This window comes from Xiphias gladius, chromosome 18 (assembly GCF_016859285.1).
Source record: "Xiphias gladius isolate SHS-SW01 ecotype Sanya breed wild chromosome 18, ASM1685928v1, whole genome shotgun sequence".
Classification (NCBI taxonomy): Eukaryota; Metazoa; Chordata; class Actinopteri; order Istiophoriformes; family Xiphiidae; genus Xiphias; species Xiphias gladius.
The window spans coordinates 21315412-21330735 of record NC_053417.1 but is presented as its reverse complement, the minus strand read 5'-3'; the positions used below and the strand labels follow the sequence as shown (position 1 = coordinate 21330735).

The 15324-nt window shown below is 39.1% G+C and overlaps 2 protein-coding genes across 2 annotated transcripts in view; both read left to right on the top strand.

Annotated features, from left to right (window-relative positions):
* The window catches only part of LOC120803586 (acid-sensing ion channel 1-like), a 46203-nt gene extending 44869 nt beyond the window's left edge, over positions 1 to 1334 (top strand). Inside the window, exons 8-10 of the mRNA XM_040152183.1 lie at positions 302 to 393; positions 491 to 570; positions 1119 to 1334. Coding sequence (XP_040008117.1) covers positions 302 to 393; positions 491 to 570; positions 1119 to 1238 — 292 coding nt within the window. The 3' untranslated portion in view covers positions 1239 to 1334. The remainder of the gene's footprint in view (positions 1 to 301; positions 394 to 490; positions 571 to 1118) is intronic.
* A 5601-nt stretch (positions 1335 to 6935) lies between these two features.
* LOC120804382 (glycerol-3-phosphate dehydrogenase [NAD(+)], cytoplasmic) lies at positions 6936 to 12065 on the top strand. Its single transcript, XM_040153820.1, has 8 exons — positions 6936 to 7097; positions 8434 to 8611; positions 8987 to 9127; positions 9272 to 9410; positions 9995 to 10107; positions 11162 to 11398; positions 11742 to 11848; positions 11955 to 12065. Exons 1-8 carry the CDS (start codon positions 7054 to 7056, stop codon positions 12049 to 12051), a joined length of 1056 nt encoding a protein of 351 aa, XP_040009754.1. The 5' UTR covers positions 6936 to 7053; the 3' UTR covers positions 12052 to 12065.
* Positions 12066 to 15324: the final 3259 nt, after the last annotated feature.

The window sequence follows — 15324 nt, the reverse complement described above, 5'->3', positions numbered from 1 at the left end:
TATAGTTGTTGACAAACACATTAATGAACACATATATCTGTGTACAACTACATTATAATATAGTAAGAAAGAGTTGTAATAATATAAAATATTTCTTCATGGGAGTGTTATAATTGTTGACAAATACTTTACATTAAGACTTAAAAATATCCTTATTTCTATGTGCAACTACATTAAAGTGTGTTGTAAACCATTTATTAAACGTTTGTATACTATTATTAATGCTAAATAAGGGGAGTTAAAGTAAAGTGTTACCTAAAATGGAACATTAATGTTTCGACTGGGTTATTTGTATCCACAGGGAGAATCTCCTGGTTTTAGACATCTTTTTTGAGGCTCTCAACTATGAGACTATTGAACAAAAGAAGGCTTATGAAGTGGCTGGACTTTTAGGTACAGTTTTATTGACTTCTATTATATACTGTTGATAGGTTATCTTTCTGATTTATAGTTCTCATAATCATACTTTTTTTTTATTTTTTTATTCCAGGTGATATTGGTGGTCAAATGGGACTTTTTATTGGGGCAAGCATACTCACTATTCTGGAGCTATTTGACTACCTTTATGAGGTGAGACTTCTTGAGGAAAGTGTTAAGACTGAAGAATAATCCTGCTGCATGTCAGTATTTACTTGATACAGACCTGTAGCTACCACTGAGGACACTGAGGTCGTGTCATCTGTAATATCTCTGGGAATTTTACCAGTCTGAGGGGAGTTAGAGTTCATTTTACATGTGAAAAATGTACTTAACATGATATTTTATAGGCATATTTCACTAGTTTTAGACATAGATTTGGCCCAATAAAAAATTAACAAAGGACGAGACTGTATTTCCCTGCCACGATTTTGCTCTTGGCAGGGCTTTAGCACACTCCTTAGACCTGCATGTAGAGAAATAAAACTTCACAGAAATATAATTGAATGGCTTATTGAAGAGTTAAGTGTATATATAAAATGTGAAAAATCCACGTTTCAAATTGCATTTGGGAGAGTTGACCTCAGCATTCCTAAAATTCTTGATACAAACTCACGCATGTTGGTTTTTCTTTCCCTTTGATGGTTGTTGAGCCAACAAGGCGGGTTATTAATCGGTGACCTGCTCTGTTATCCTCTCAGGTGATAAAGTACAAGCTGTGTCGCTGCTCCGATAAGAAGCACAAGCACAACAACAGCAGCGATCAGGGGACAGTCCTGAGCTTGGATGATGTCAAGTGTCACGTCAGTAACTTTCACTAGGCCTCTGCAGCCGTGAGGAGGAGGCACTCTCTTGTCTCTGAGCGGCTTCATGAACTTTGTTCATTGCAGTTTGCTGGGGCAGACTTCTGGAGCGACAGAGAAAGTGTCTGTACCGTGCCTGGTGAAAGTTCATGAGGAACGAGGTGAATACAGTTATGTGGCTAAAGTAAGGAGACGGCCACACAGACAGCAGGACACCAGTGATCAACATGTTGTGATGAATTCAAAAACGTTAGAGTAACTGCATGGTCATGTGTAAACAGCTTTTAGAGACACAGTAAATGGGGGCATGAACTAAAAAAAAGGTTCATATGTATGTGTTCATTTAAAGAGCATTAGAAATACCAGCTGTGTTTTGTCATCTGTCAATTTGAAGGAGCTTTTTGTAAAATAACTGATGGGACGGATTTGTTTTCACTTACAAAATGTCATTTGGTGTGTTTAGCAATGCGCATGTCAGCACTGTATATTTTTTCACTTCTATCTTTCAACATAACGCTTTATTTTAAAGGTCCGTAAATTCCAATTCATTTCCAAATAATCTCCTAAGGAGTTTCCTGGAAATGATCAAATAATGTGGTGCTAAGGAGAGGTCAAATAGAGAGTGAGCAGACGGTTTACTCTCAGTTATTTCTAAATGCTGAGCTAGCACAACCTTTGCATTTTTATTCAGAAGATGGCATGTGAGCTGAACATGCAAAATGTGATATGTGTCTAAAAACAAACATGCAATTCAGCATCAATGAAGAATAAAGTTTATAAAGTTTGTAATAAGTATATAATACTTGTAATAAGTATTATAATAAGTTTTTTAAATAAATGAGTAATTGATATTCGCTGGGGTTAAAAATGGAGCAATTTCTCTCAAGGAAATTCATCTGGAAGTCAAATAATGAACTCAACACAACTAACTAAAATATCGATATAAATACATTGTCCATATTTTTCCTGTAATTAGTACCAATATCCATGGTTCTTTACAGCTAGCTCTCAAGAAATTACTAGAAAATAGCGGACCTGTAAAACAAAGTGTTACCGGTTTGTTTTCATTTCTCTATATTTCTTACAAGACTTTTCCTTTTTCACCAAACTTCCATTTTTATATTCATGTCATTCAGCCTCTTCTTAAAACAGTCTTCCCTTGTTAAACCCTGTGCATTTTGCTATTAAACTGTACTACCTCATCTTGCAGGTTGATAGCGCCGTGAAGATTTTGTGAGGCGTGTAAAGAAATATATATAAGTAGAACAGGTTGGGGGGAAAAACGTGTCATTAGAGCATGCCTACGCAACATTTGCTGAGCAGCAGTCATAGTCATGTCAGAGTTGAAAAAGCTCAGGTGTAAATAATAAAATTAATTTTTGCTTGATTCCTTTTAGCTGCTTCATCTTCAGGTCCTGGTGTTGTTCATGCTGGCTCACTGCCACCCTGCCATGGCTTACTTTAATAGAACAGAGCCATAGTTAATGTTATTAGTTAAACCTGTGCTTTTCCTACTGTGATAAGTCCAAATGTCTGCCGTGAAAAATGCCACAATTATGAGACAATTACAGGATAATGGTAAATGCTAATATTTAGTGTAACAGAACCACAAGTAGTACAGTCATTAAGTCAGAAAACTGACTCAGACTCTGCTAACATTACCCTTTATAAGCTACTGGTCACACCAGGCAAAGTAGGGATGTAGCACCAGGATCCCTGAATGTATTAAAACTGAACTGAGAATGGTCTGACATTTTGGAAAATACACTTCAGAGAGATCAATACCACTCTTCTTTCTGTCCATTAAATATAAGGCTACAGCTAGCAGTAGCTAGCTCAGCTTAGCGTAAAGACTGGAGGGGGGGGCAGCTAGTCCGTGTCAAATGTTTACAAAACCCCAAGCTCTAATTATATCTCATTTGTTTAATTTGTCCTAAAACCAAAGAGTGCGAACAACAATTTGCTGTTGTACGGATGATTTCTGTCTGGTTTTTTTTTTACACTTTAGTCCTACAGAGGTCAAACAAATGGGACATAGCATGTAAATTTGTGCCAGGCTAGCCAGGCTTGCTTCCCCAAATTTTTCCAGTCTTTGTGCTAAGCTAACCTGCTGCTAGGTGTAGCCTTATATTGACTGTACAGATACGAGAGTGAAATGTGAAATGTGTATGAGAGTGCAATTTCATTCTCCACCAGTAAGCAAATAAACCTATTTCCCAAAATGCCTAACTGTATAAAACACAAACAGTATTTTGAGGAACACACAGTAAATCAGCTAAAACAGCAATTTTACCATGACAGAGAGATGGATCCACAGCAAAAAAATTGAATGTATACAAACCAGGCTATGAACAAATATTTAAAAAGCTCTCCTCCGTGTCAACAGGTTGCTACCTACTGTATTTGCCTTCAAATTCCCTGTCAATGACAATCACTGTATACTGTACATCTCAGAAGATATGACAAAATATAAAGAAATATTCCCTGGCAAAAATACAAAACAGACTTCAGTAGATCAATTTAAGCGAATGTCATACATCTTTACATGTACGTAGATGCTGTTCATCACGTTTGAGGGACTTTACGTTCGGGTGTGTTAACATGGTAAGATAAAGTAATGAGAATAAATATGTTGAATGTGCTTTTCCATCTTCTAGGGCTGTAACTTGCATGTAGCACTGTACAGTGGGCGTCTTAAATGTGGTCCATCAACGAACAGATAATCCGCACGTCTGACTGCAGCTTGTGCCATCATCTGTGTGTGTGCGTGCGTGTGTACATTGTATATTGTGGAGCATGTGTTTATCTGTGTGTGTGTGTGTTTTAAATGTTAACCGACATCTGTACCAATTTCAGAGGCTGATAAAGGAAAATTTGAAATCTTGCCCTCATATACAAAATCACAGTTTCTGTTATCAGTTAGGCCAACAAACCATCTAAAAATATTCTTTAGGAGTTAATCTACTTGCTCTCATTCCCTTTGAGCTCTACGTTATTCTCAGCAGGAATCGGGACTCAAGCACAATCATACCATCAGCTGTAATTTAATGTATATATCGCAATGTATATGGATAATAATCTTAGCGTATTAGCATAGTCTTATTTGTCCAATGTTGTACTTGTTATATTTATTTAATATAGACTGTGTGTCTCAATTCAGTTTTTGTATACATACGATTGTAGATGGTTTATTCCTCAAAATAATATCTATCAAAGACAATATTCAAGTAATAGACTATTTCATTTTTGTTGGTATTGCTACAATCACAGGTAATTATACTGTATTCATCAGTAAATGAAAAACAGCAGGATTGTTGTTTTCCAGCATCCACTGCATGAGGTCACGCATCCCAAAACAAGTCGTCTTGCCGCCGTGCTTCCAGTTTTGTTGTATTTATGCCTTTTTCAATTTTCCATTTTTATTTGAGATACGAAAGGATGATTATTTTAGACTGGTGATGTATAGATGAATAATGAAATTGAAGCCGTTGTAATATGAAAGATTAAATGCTAACTTTACGCAACTTTTATTCACTTGAAGGTGTTCTGTGTCATCATTTAAACTTATGTTGTGGAATAGAGGGGTAACTTTTAATCAAAAGCCGCACTTTTGCAGGAGAGTTTCCACTCTGAGCCATCTTTTGATGTGAAATACAAATTAGATGAATCCAAAGCAGAAATAGCTTCCACTGAATATAATTATCATACATTTCCGCTTGTTTACCATTATCGTTTAGCTGTGCTGGCAGCATGGCTCTAGGGATGGCACTGTCAGTCGGTCCACATCTTTGGTCCAGAAGAAAATATCTCAACAATGTTTAAATCAATTGTCATTACATTTCATACAGACATTGATAATCCCCCAAGGACAAATCCTACTTTCTTCGGTGAGCCACCTGAATTTTCCTCTTGCGCCACCATGAGGTTGAGATATGTGGTTTTAAGTGAAGAATCTTAACAAGTATTGGAGTGATTGCCATGAGATTTAGCGTAGATGTTCATGTTCCCCTCAGGGTGAATTGTAATCATTTTAATGATCCCTTAACTTTTCATTTAGCGCCATTATTTGGTCAAAATTTCAATTTTTCCAACACTTTGGTTTATGACCAAATACCTGCAAAACTATCGTCATTCCCACATAATAATAATATGTTGCTTTTGTTTGATTCAAAATAAAGATACATCAATAAAAAGCATGGCTGAAGACTTTTTTTTCTTTTAGTGGTATCAAGAAGTCTTGATGATCATTAAACTCAACAACTATGCAGAAACCCTGTGAAAAACATTTGCGTTTATCCATAAGTGCACTGATGATCTTGTTTCTGTCTATTTCAAAAACAGCGCAGAAAGATGACACGGTAATTGTATGCTAATTAGAGTGTGTTTGACATCCCTAATGTAATCTTCATCATGGCAGGTGGTGGAGATATAATCATGAACACTTTTCGCAAAATCAGCTGAATATTCTCAGTTTTTGCCTGCTCATAGAAAAAAGACTGCTGAATCTGAAGTTTAGTTCCTCCCTACGATCCCTCCTTTTTTTACTGTCTAACTCTTGCGTAACAAGGTCCCTTTTTGTTTGAGCTCTTCAAACCAAATCATTTCTCCCACAATTATCTTTCTTTGGCTGCTCTCGTGACTTTTACCATGCTGGCTATATTTTGCGCCGTGAAAATTCAACACAACATGCATCCTTTGAGTCTACTGTGGAGGAAGCGGAGCGTTTAAGACACTTAAAGGCGGAGTGAGCATATCTGGATAGAGACAAATACACCCCTCCCTTCAGTGATCCTTCAGAAGCTCCACCCCCCCCCCCCAAAAAAAAATCATATATACAAGTTAGATAAAGGTAAAGGAATGAAGGGTGACTGTGTGGTGTAACCACGGGTGGAAGAAGTACAAGGATCATTTATTGAAGTAAAAGTACCAATAAAGAGATTAAAAAAAATACTCAGATATAAGTAACAGTCCTGCATTGTGCTATTATCAGAAAAATGTACTTAAATTATCAAAAGTAAAAGTATTGAGAATGCACAACGGTCACTTTCATATGCTAATATTATTGTACATAATGTATTTGATTATTTGATTATTATCACTGATGTACTAACTTGAAAGTAGGATGTTGAAGTAGCAGCTGATTTTAACTTCATATAGTGTTGGACATTTTTGTCTCTATTCATGTAGATATTTCATAAATTAAAAAAATGTTCAGAAAACAAGACGATATGTTTTGCATGACATTTCTTAATCTGCGAAGTAACTATAGATCAAATAAGTGTAGTGGAGTAAAAAGATTTCCTCTTAACAGTTGCCAGAATACACCCTATGCGACCCTGGTGCAAAAATTTGTTGCTGGGTCCCTTAAACTCGATCTTACGTGGAAGTTTTATTATTTCCCTAGGTACACAGAAATCACCCAGATCACAGAGAGACACAAAACGACTACTCCTTTATAGTGGTTTTTGGGTGTCTTGCTCCTATGTAAGAGGGGCGGGTGGCCCTTCACATGTGTGCGCCCGGAGGCCCGCCGTCTCCGCGTCCGCCCGTGTCGCTTTCACAGCATGAACCAGAGGCGTCTACACCACAGACGTCCCTCGGGTTCACACGCAGACTTTTGTCCCATTTACTTTGAGCCTACTCACCTCGGGCCAGCCCCATGAATAAATGACCACACTTGGCCCTCTCTCCAGTGGGCGGGCCAGCGTCTCCCCCTCGGAGAGGCCAATAAAATCGGCTCGCGGCTCGGTCTGCGCGTTTCATAACTACACTGCGGGTCCACGGCGGCAACCAGTGCAGGTTCACCTCCGCTCATCGGTTTACCTCTTTCACAATGGCAGCTCCGAAGAAAGTCTGCATCGTTGGCTCTGGAAATTGGTAAAGCTGATGCGCTAGTGTATCAAACTTGTGAAACCTACGGGGTGTTTAAACATGGCTAACGTCGGGGTAGGTCTCCATCTGTGTTATGTTGCTGCGCCTCTGTCAGCCGGGGTGAACGGTTGCTAGCCAATTTAGCATCAGTGGGCAGGCGGCCAGCTAACGTTAACCAGCCACATTTTCCACACGCTGGCCGCAGAGGAGTTTGATTCGCCGTTGCGTGGACAAAACACGAGCCGGGTTTAGCCTCGGGTTAGAGTCACGTGCTTAGAAACCGGCTGAGCGTGCAGAAAACTGGCCACACGTCAGTCACGATTTCGGGGATTGTCCGGTCGTGTAGCCTGAATGTGTCGGCAACAGAAATGCGGCATGTTAGCTTACTCCCAGTAACGACTCTACGCTAGGAATCTGTGATATCATAATGTACAGCCGTCAACCTGTCGACCATCTACAGTGGGCATAGCTTTACATTTCTGGCCAACAGCAGACCCTCCATGCTGTTGGCTAAGGTTCTCGTTGTGGGTGCTTTTTTTCTTTGGATGAAACCAAATTCCAAACTCCATTCAACAGTCGGACAGATTGAAGTTAAATGGTCGACTTCAAAACCCCTCGGTGGAAAAACATAATTTGGGGTCATGAATAAATCCTTTAAAGTCCTCGAGTAAAGTCGGCATTAAGCTTTGGTTCATCAACCAAAAGATAATTTATTCATTTCTCGTTAAAACGTCTGTTTTATACATGCAGTTTTATATTTGGGATTATCAATTGTTGGAAAGAAATCAAATTTAAAGTGAATTGTTTTCATACCGAATTGATGTCTTGGCCCGAATCACTAGGAAAATGCCTCAAGATTATGTTTACACTGTGTGATACTGGTGTTGGGCAAACGAACCCAAAAATAACCAGAGTTCTTAATTGAGTTTGGCGCAGTCTACACACTGAATCCACGCAGAGTATAGAGGGCAGATATATTTAATCCTTTTTTATCTAAACAGGTAGTCTCCCTGAGATCACCATCTCTCTTTCAGGTGAGGCCTGTGTACAAGAATAAACAGGTACCGTTTAAATAAGATAAGAGAGAGAATATTTACACGTCAACTCACCGGTATCTAACTGTATGCGGCCTCTAGGGTCATCCTGCTCCGAAAGCAGCCGTTGATGATCGAGGAGCAGTAGAAAACACATGAGGAGCCATGAATAGTAATGAACTGGTGACCACACCAGCAGTCACGGGACAGTAGTAATTCAGTAGTGTTCAGTAACATCAAGACTTAGAAGGCAAAACAATGTAAAAATATAAACTAAATACTAACCTTTTTAACTATCAACAACACAGGGGTTCCGCCATTGCCAAGATAGTGGGTGCCAATGCTGCTCAGAATTCAAAATTTGACAACACCGTCAAAATGTGGGTGTTTGAGGAGACGGTGAATGGACGCAAACTGACGGAAATAATCAACACTGACCATGAAAATGTGAAGTACCTTCCTGGCCACAAGCTACCAGCAAATGTGGTAAGAAACTGTTGGTTTCTCGCCATTTAACATCGAGTCAGGGTTCTGCCTGTTGCTTTTTTCTGTATGGTGCATGAACGTACTGTACTCCCAAAATGTTTGTTATTCTGGGTCCTGGAGGCATTTTCTGCTGCATTTACCCATTATGCTTTGTACCTGCATGTGTACTTGTCACCTTTTTAAATAGCTTCTTCCATCACAGCCTCCAGAATAAATTGCTAGTCTTTTTTTAATAGTGAATTTAACCACTGTAATATCAGTTTTCTGCACGTGTTCTCGCAGCAGGTTGTTACACCAGCTCTTAGGTGAGTTGCATCAGACTTTAATGTATGTCATATCTCTTACAACATCAACCCCCCCCCCCCCAAAAAAAAGCTGGCTGTCCCAGACCTGGAGGAGGCATCCAGTGATGCAGACATCTTGGTGTTTGTGATCCCACACCAGTTTGTTGGGAAAGTGTGTGACATCATGAAGGGCAAGATTAAGAGTGACGCACTGGGGATATCGCTCATCAAGGTTTGACTATGCTATGATTTTTTCCCCCTCACCGTTTGTCTCTGAATTTTGGTGTGAGGTTAAAAGAGCTGTAAACCAGCCGTGCGGTCCGGTCCTTGACCCAAAATGTAAATACGCCGCTTGTGTTTGCTTTTGTTCCACCAGGGTGTAGACGAGGGGCCTGATGGACTTAAACTCATATCTGATGTGATCCAGGAGAAGCTGGGTATCAACATGAGTGTGCTGATGGGGGCCAACATTGCCAATGAGGTTGCTGATGAGAAGTTTTGTGAGACCACCATTGGTTAGTCTAATTACTGTGTTGCATGGTTCTATTTTATTATTATTTATTTTTATTTTATTTCTTGTCTTGACATATTTTTGATAGCTTTATCATAGGATTGTTGTTTAATCAGGACAAAGCTGAACTTGGATCAGGATTCAGAGTTACAATATGAAGGTTTTAGCCTTGAAACGGGAAGCTTTTTTTTCCCCCAAGCTTTCTGCATCATCAGCATGGGGGCGAAGGTTTAATCCACTTCGTAGCTGCTGTGTAAATGACAGCGGGCTGGTTCATTTGACACTTTCTGCCTTCACATCTTTTCACGCACCACATAACAGCATGCGTCATGGGATTTGCTATCGGTGTATAAAACGCGAGAGCGAGAACCTGTCTTGACAGGATTAATATTTGTTGGATCACAGCTGACAAATGTAACTTGTTAGAGGCTTTGCCGTTTTCCAGCCGCGCCCTGAAGATGCAAAGTCAGTGTTTTTTAACCATGTCCCAGGATAAAAATCTACTCCTATTTGAATGAAGGTTACTGGCAAAACAGGTCACCTTGTAAAGAGGCTGAAAGATAATCAGGGTCTTTGTTCTGCTTCCAGGATGTAAGAATAAAAACCACGGTGCTCTTCTAAAGGAACTCATGCAGACCAACAACTTCCGAGTCACTGTAGTTGAGGAGTACGATGTGGTGGAAATCTGTGGAGCACTGAAGGTGAGTTTTCGTTACGAAACGCAGCTGCATGCAGAAAAAGAGGGGACCCAGTCTGTAATGTCTAAACTATACAAGCCACGTTTCTGTCAAGTTTGTTTCGAAATACCAAAAAAATAGCAGTTTGCTAACATTCCCATTATACAACATAGAAAATAGTTTATGCAAGTTCAACGAGTGTCCAGCTGAAAAGCTATCTGCAGCTCTGTCTTTATACATGAAGCAAAGTCAAGACAAAAAATGAATGTGCTTAACCACCACTGTAGTCAAGTGTAATGTATCCTTGTGAAGGCAAAATTACTTGATTTTTGTAAAGATTATGCTGCCTTTTGAAGGATGTTAACAAATCTCCGGAAAGTGACATGTAGTTTTAGCTTCTAAGCAGCAACACTGATGGACTAAATCTGCCCCAAGGATACATGCCCAGCGCCAAATGTTTAATAAAACGTAAAGCAGCGTACTCACATTATTTTAAAGGCGCACTATTTATTTTTTGTCTTATACTGCTGTGAAAGGTGTCGCGTTTGCATTTGCCTCAACAGTCACAGTGCTGCCATTTAGCCAGCCAGGTATTTACAGATTGACATTTGAGTTGACATGCGTGTTGAGCAGCGTACTGAGCAAAAAACCACTAGACCTTTATCATCGCGTAGACTTTACACACTTTAATTAACATTAACATTACAGATGTAATTTATCCCTAATGTCTGTGTACCAAATTTAGAGCTGAAAAACTAAGTTGATTAATCAATTAGCTGATTGACAGAAAAATAATCAGAAATTGTTTCGATAATTGATTCATGGTCTTTTTTTTTTTTTTTTTTTAAGCAAAAATGCCCAAACATTCTGATTCCAGCTTCTATATAGGGCTGCAACCAGACATTATTGATTAATCAGCAAATCATGTTCTCAATCAGTGTTTGGGAGTTTTGGATTAATCGGTTATTAAAAAATGGTTGCCAATTAATTTTCTATCCTCCAGGCAGTCTACATCTTTTAAGTATCCAGGTGTATCTGCAGTCTTTGCTCATGTTTTTCCTCCTCGTCCGTCCTTCAGAACATTGTTGCGGTCGGGGCAGGTTTCTGTGACGGCCTGGGCTTCGGGGACAACACGAAGGCAGCGGTGATCAGACTGGGCCTCATGGAGATGATTGCCTTTGCCCGCATTTTCTGCACCGCCGGTCCCGTGTCTTCTGCAACCTTCCTGGAGAGCTGCGGTGTGGCCGACCTCATCACTACTTGCTACGGCGGCCGCAACCGCAAAGTAGCTGAGGCTTTCGTGAAGACGGGGAAGGTGAGAATTAATTTTTATTTATTTATTTATTTTTAAACGATTGATTTATTTTTTGTAAAAAAAAATTTCATGAAACAAATACTTTTACCCTTTTTGAGTAAATGAATGTATAATGTATTTTGATTTTAATGATCAGTAACATTCAGCAGCTAAAGTTGATGATTGGTCAGTTTGTTGACAAGGAGAAAAGGTGTATACTCTGTGTGTCTGTCTGTCTCTATATAGAGACAGACACACAACTTACTTGTGAATTAATTAAATATAGAGAGAGACAGACGGACACATACACACAAGCACACACTTTGCATGTCATGTTTCTTCTCTGGTTTTGTCTTCTGCTCAGTCCATTGAGGAGCTGGAAAAAGAGATGCTGAATGGCCAGAAGCTGCAGGGGCCAGCGACGGCAGCTGAGGTCTATTTCATCCTCGAGCACAAAAACCTAATTGACAAGTAAGTTGAGCAGCAACACAGCACATACAATCATAGCACTGGATAGAAAAGATGTCAATCCAGTATTTTATTTTTATGCACTCAACAATACCTCCTCTTCCTCCAGGTTCCCACTGTTCAATGCAGTGTATCAGATCTGCTACCAGGGCCATCCAGTCACAGAGTTCATAGCCTGTTTGCAGAACCACCCAGAGCATATGTAAAAAGGAAAAAAAAACAACCTAACTGACCAAGTGCCTTCTAAATGGAGAACCACTTTTCATCTGTTACCGGTCAGAGGTGGATGGGGGATGACCCGTCACTCCACAGCTGTCATGCCACTAACGTCTCCGGCTAGCGAGTGGAATCCATGTCCACTCCTCGGAGAGGTTGCATAACATTTGTGTGTGCAGCTTCAACCACTTTGTCTTTATAACATTCAGTTTGGTCCAATAGCTTTTTTTTTTTTTTTTTTTTTTGCCTGAGGTAATTTCTTTTTTAGAGCCAGATGAAATCAGAATACATGGTCAGTTTTTAGATAAACCGCAACACTAATATAGAAATCCAAAACTCTCGGATATAAGAATTCTGTTAACTGTTACACGTCTGACTGTTAACTCTTGTCTTTGCCGACCCTTCAATGCCATTCAGTTACTAACACATTTGAACAATGTTTATATGGCACTACATCATGCATTCAGATTTTCACAGGGCCAACCACTCAGGGCAAAGACCTACTGACAGCCTTCTGTAGAGGGACTTATCCATATCTAACACTTATGTTGCCGTCCAGTGAATGTCATGTCCATCACAAGTTATTTAATTACAGATGTAATACCTTACTTCGTTATGTCTTTGTATCGCTATGTGTCTTACGTAATTCACCATTTCCTGTCTTGTACTGTATAATCAACATACCGTCGACTGCACGGAAACTGTTTTTAACATAATAATGCAAGTGCCTTAGAATGCATGGTTGCTAAGTCTTGGCCATTTTTTTTTTTTTTTTTTTTTGGGGTCAAACCAAAGACTTTAGTACTAAACGCCCGTCCACTACACCATTTGTTACCGTGATCCTGCCTGACCACGTTTTCACTCAGTAAAGGCTAATGCTTGTTGGAAATTATGTCAACACTTGTCTGTGAAATAAATTAATTCTCTCATCACATCATTGCTGGAATTATTTCACTCGGTCGCAATAGAAAGGCGACTATCTCCATTTCAACTACACAGCACCACAGTGGGAATCTAGGAAGAAATTTTTTTTTTTTTGAGTAAATCGATCATTTTATTGTCTAGTGTGCCTACAATTAAGTTTTTGTTTTTTTTGTTCTTTTTTTTCCCCCATTCCACTCAGTACAGCCTTAAACGTTCCCTCTGGAGTTTTTGACCTAGTGGCACTATGGAGCTGTTTTTCTACACGTGGCTCCTCGTCTTTGTGCTGCCAATTGGTTCAGACTATTTTTGCTGATCGACAGGCGGCGGTAACTGGCCAAGGTACGCTGTACTGTGACAGCAAAGCAGTGAAGACTGCAAGCTAGTAAACATGGATGTAAACAATGCTGGATTTAAATTAATTTAAAAAAAAATCTGCTTTGCAAATTTTTGAGGGAGAAAATGTTTAACTTTTTTTTTTTTAAGACCTCAATTACACACAGTGCATTCTGACAAGTAACAATGACTAAACTCCACAACGCATCTTTTTAACGGAGTATGCCACACTGCATTTCCCCACTCGTTTGTAGTTGAGATGGATAAAACCTTGAATGAAAACACTGAATAACAAAGGACAGAAAACTGATGCTGCACTGCTATAAAGACAAAGTACTGCAGTAGGAGGAGGATGAAAGAAAAGATGAAATATGACAATAGCTATCACATTTAAAATGGTTCACTTGAAAAAAAAAAAATTTGATCCAATAAACAAATTTTCTTTTCCCTTATTCAGAAAAGTTTAAATAAATGGATGACAATTATTGCTTTAAAAATTATTTCTGGGTAATTCGGTTTCTTGCCTAGTCCCATCATATACTAGTTGCCTAGTATATGATGGGACTTTTCCATCAGCTGTTAAAGTCAAAACACTTGGTAAACATCACTGTTTGTTTTGTGCCCAGAAGTGCAACATGCTTGACTGTTTAAACAGCAGCATTGTAGATGTTACGTGATTCAGTGTGTGTAAGACCTTTTGGCACAGAACAATTGCTGGAGAATGTTACACAGGCTGCAGTTAACTGAGAGTTAGCTGGCTGATAAATGATCTTTAAATCAGCTATACTCCTCTTCTCCATCTATGGGAGTACATGCTGTACATAACGGACACCTTTGGAGATGTGTAACTAACTAGTGAATAAGTTTCTCTAAATTTGGATTGTTCAAGACTCAACCAGCGCCCCAAACATTCAATTTAAAAAGGAATAGTTAGACATTTTGGGAAATAAACTTATTTGCTTTCTCGCCGAGAGTTAGATGAGAAGATCGTAACCACTCTTGTCTATATGCTTAATATGAAGCTATAGCCAACGGGCTATTAGTTCAGATTAGCCCTAAGATCTGAAGTTGGGGCGCGGGGCAGCTAGCCTAGGTCTGTCCAGTGTTGAAAGACATCCATCTGCCTGCAGCTCTAAATATCTTTTACATTTCAGTGTAAAAGAATTGGTAAGAGCCCAGCAGTACTACAAAACATGAAACACATTAACAGAAGCATTACTAGTTTATTACAAGTTGTGGAAATGTAACTAGCTTTACATGAATGTGCGGCTAACAACAGTATACAGTACCTCATTATAAAGATATTCACCATTGACCTGTGGCAGACACTGCTGCTGTCTCTATTTTGAAATATGGAATGAAAATCAGTCACTTAAATAAACCTGAAAAAATGTAAACAATAAGGGAATGAAGCTCAGAGGGAAGCTACTATACAAGAGAGCTCACTTTGCTGGTCCAGAAGGACACTTAAGACTATTCCAGTATGAATGCGAGAAGAGAATCTATTTATCTTAAACAGCTGTGATGTCCTTGGTCCCAAGCAGAAGAGGCAAAAAGTTAAAACAGATATAAATTCTAATAAGCTTGATTAATAATTGCAGTCAAAGCATAAAAGTATTACAATAGTTATAAGAGTGAGAGCTGGTGGACAATCATTCCTGTTGTTTCTCTTCTCTGCTGTGTGCAGTTACCATTTTTGGTACAGTTAAGTACTTACACTGGGGGAGCACGACTCGACTGAGTGTTTTGTTGTTGCTCTGCTCTGTTCTCATTACAAAGTTATTCCATTTACCATCCTAACAAATTAAGACCTAATTAATGGAGACGGGGACATGGAGCCAGTTCATCAGCCAGTTATTTTGTTCACAAAAATATCCCGGTTCAAATTGTTTTTGTTTCCTCTCCATCTGACTGGGCCTGACATCTAAATCAAAATAAAGAAAGCTGCTGTAAATGTATGGGGGGGAAAAAAAAAAAAAAACTGCCACCAAAACTGTAGTATAAGC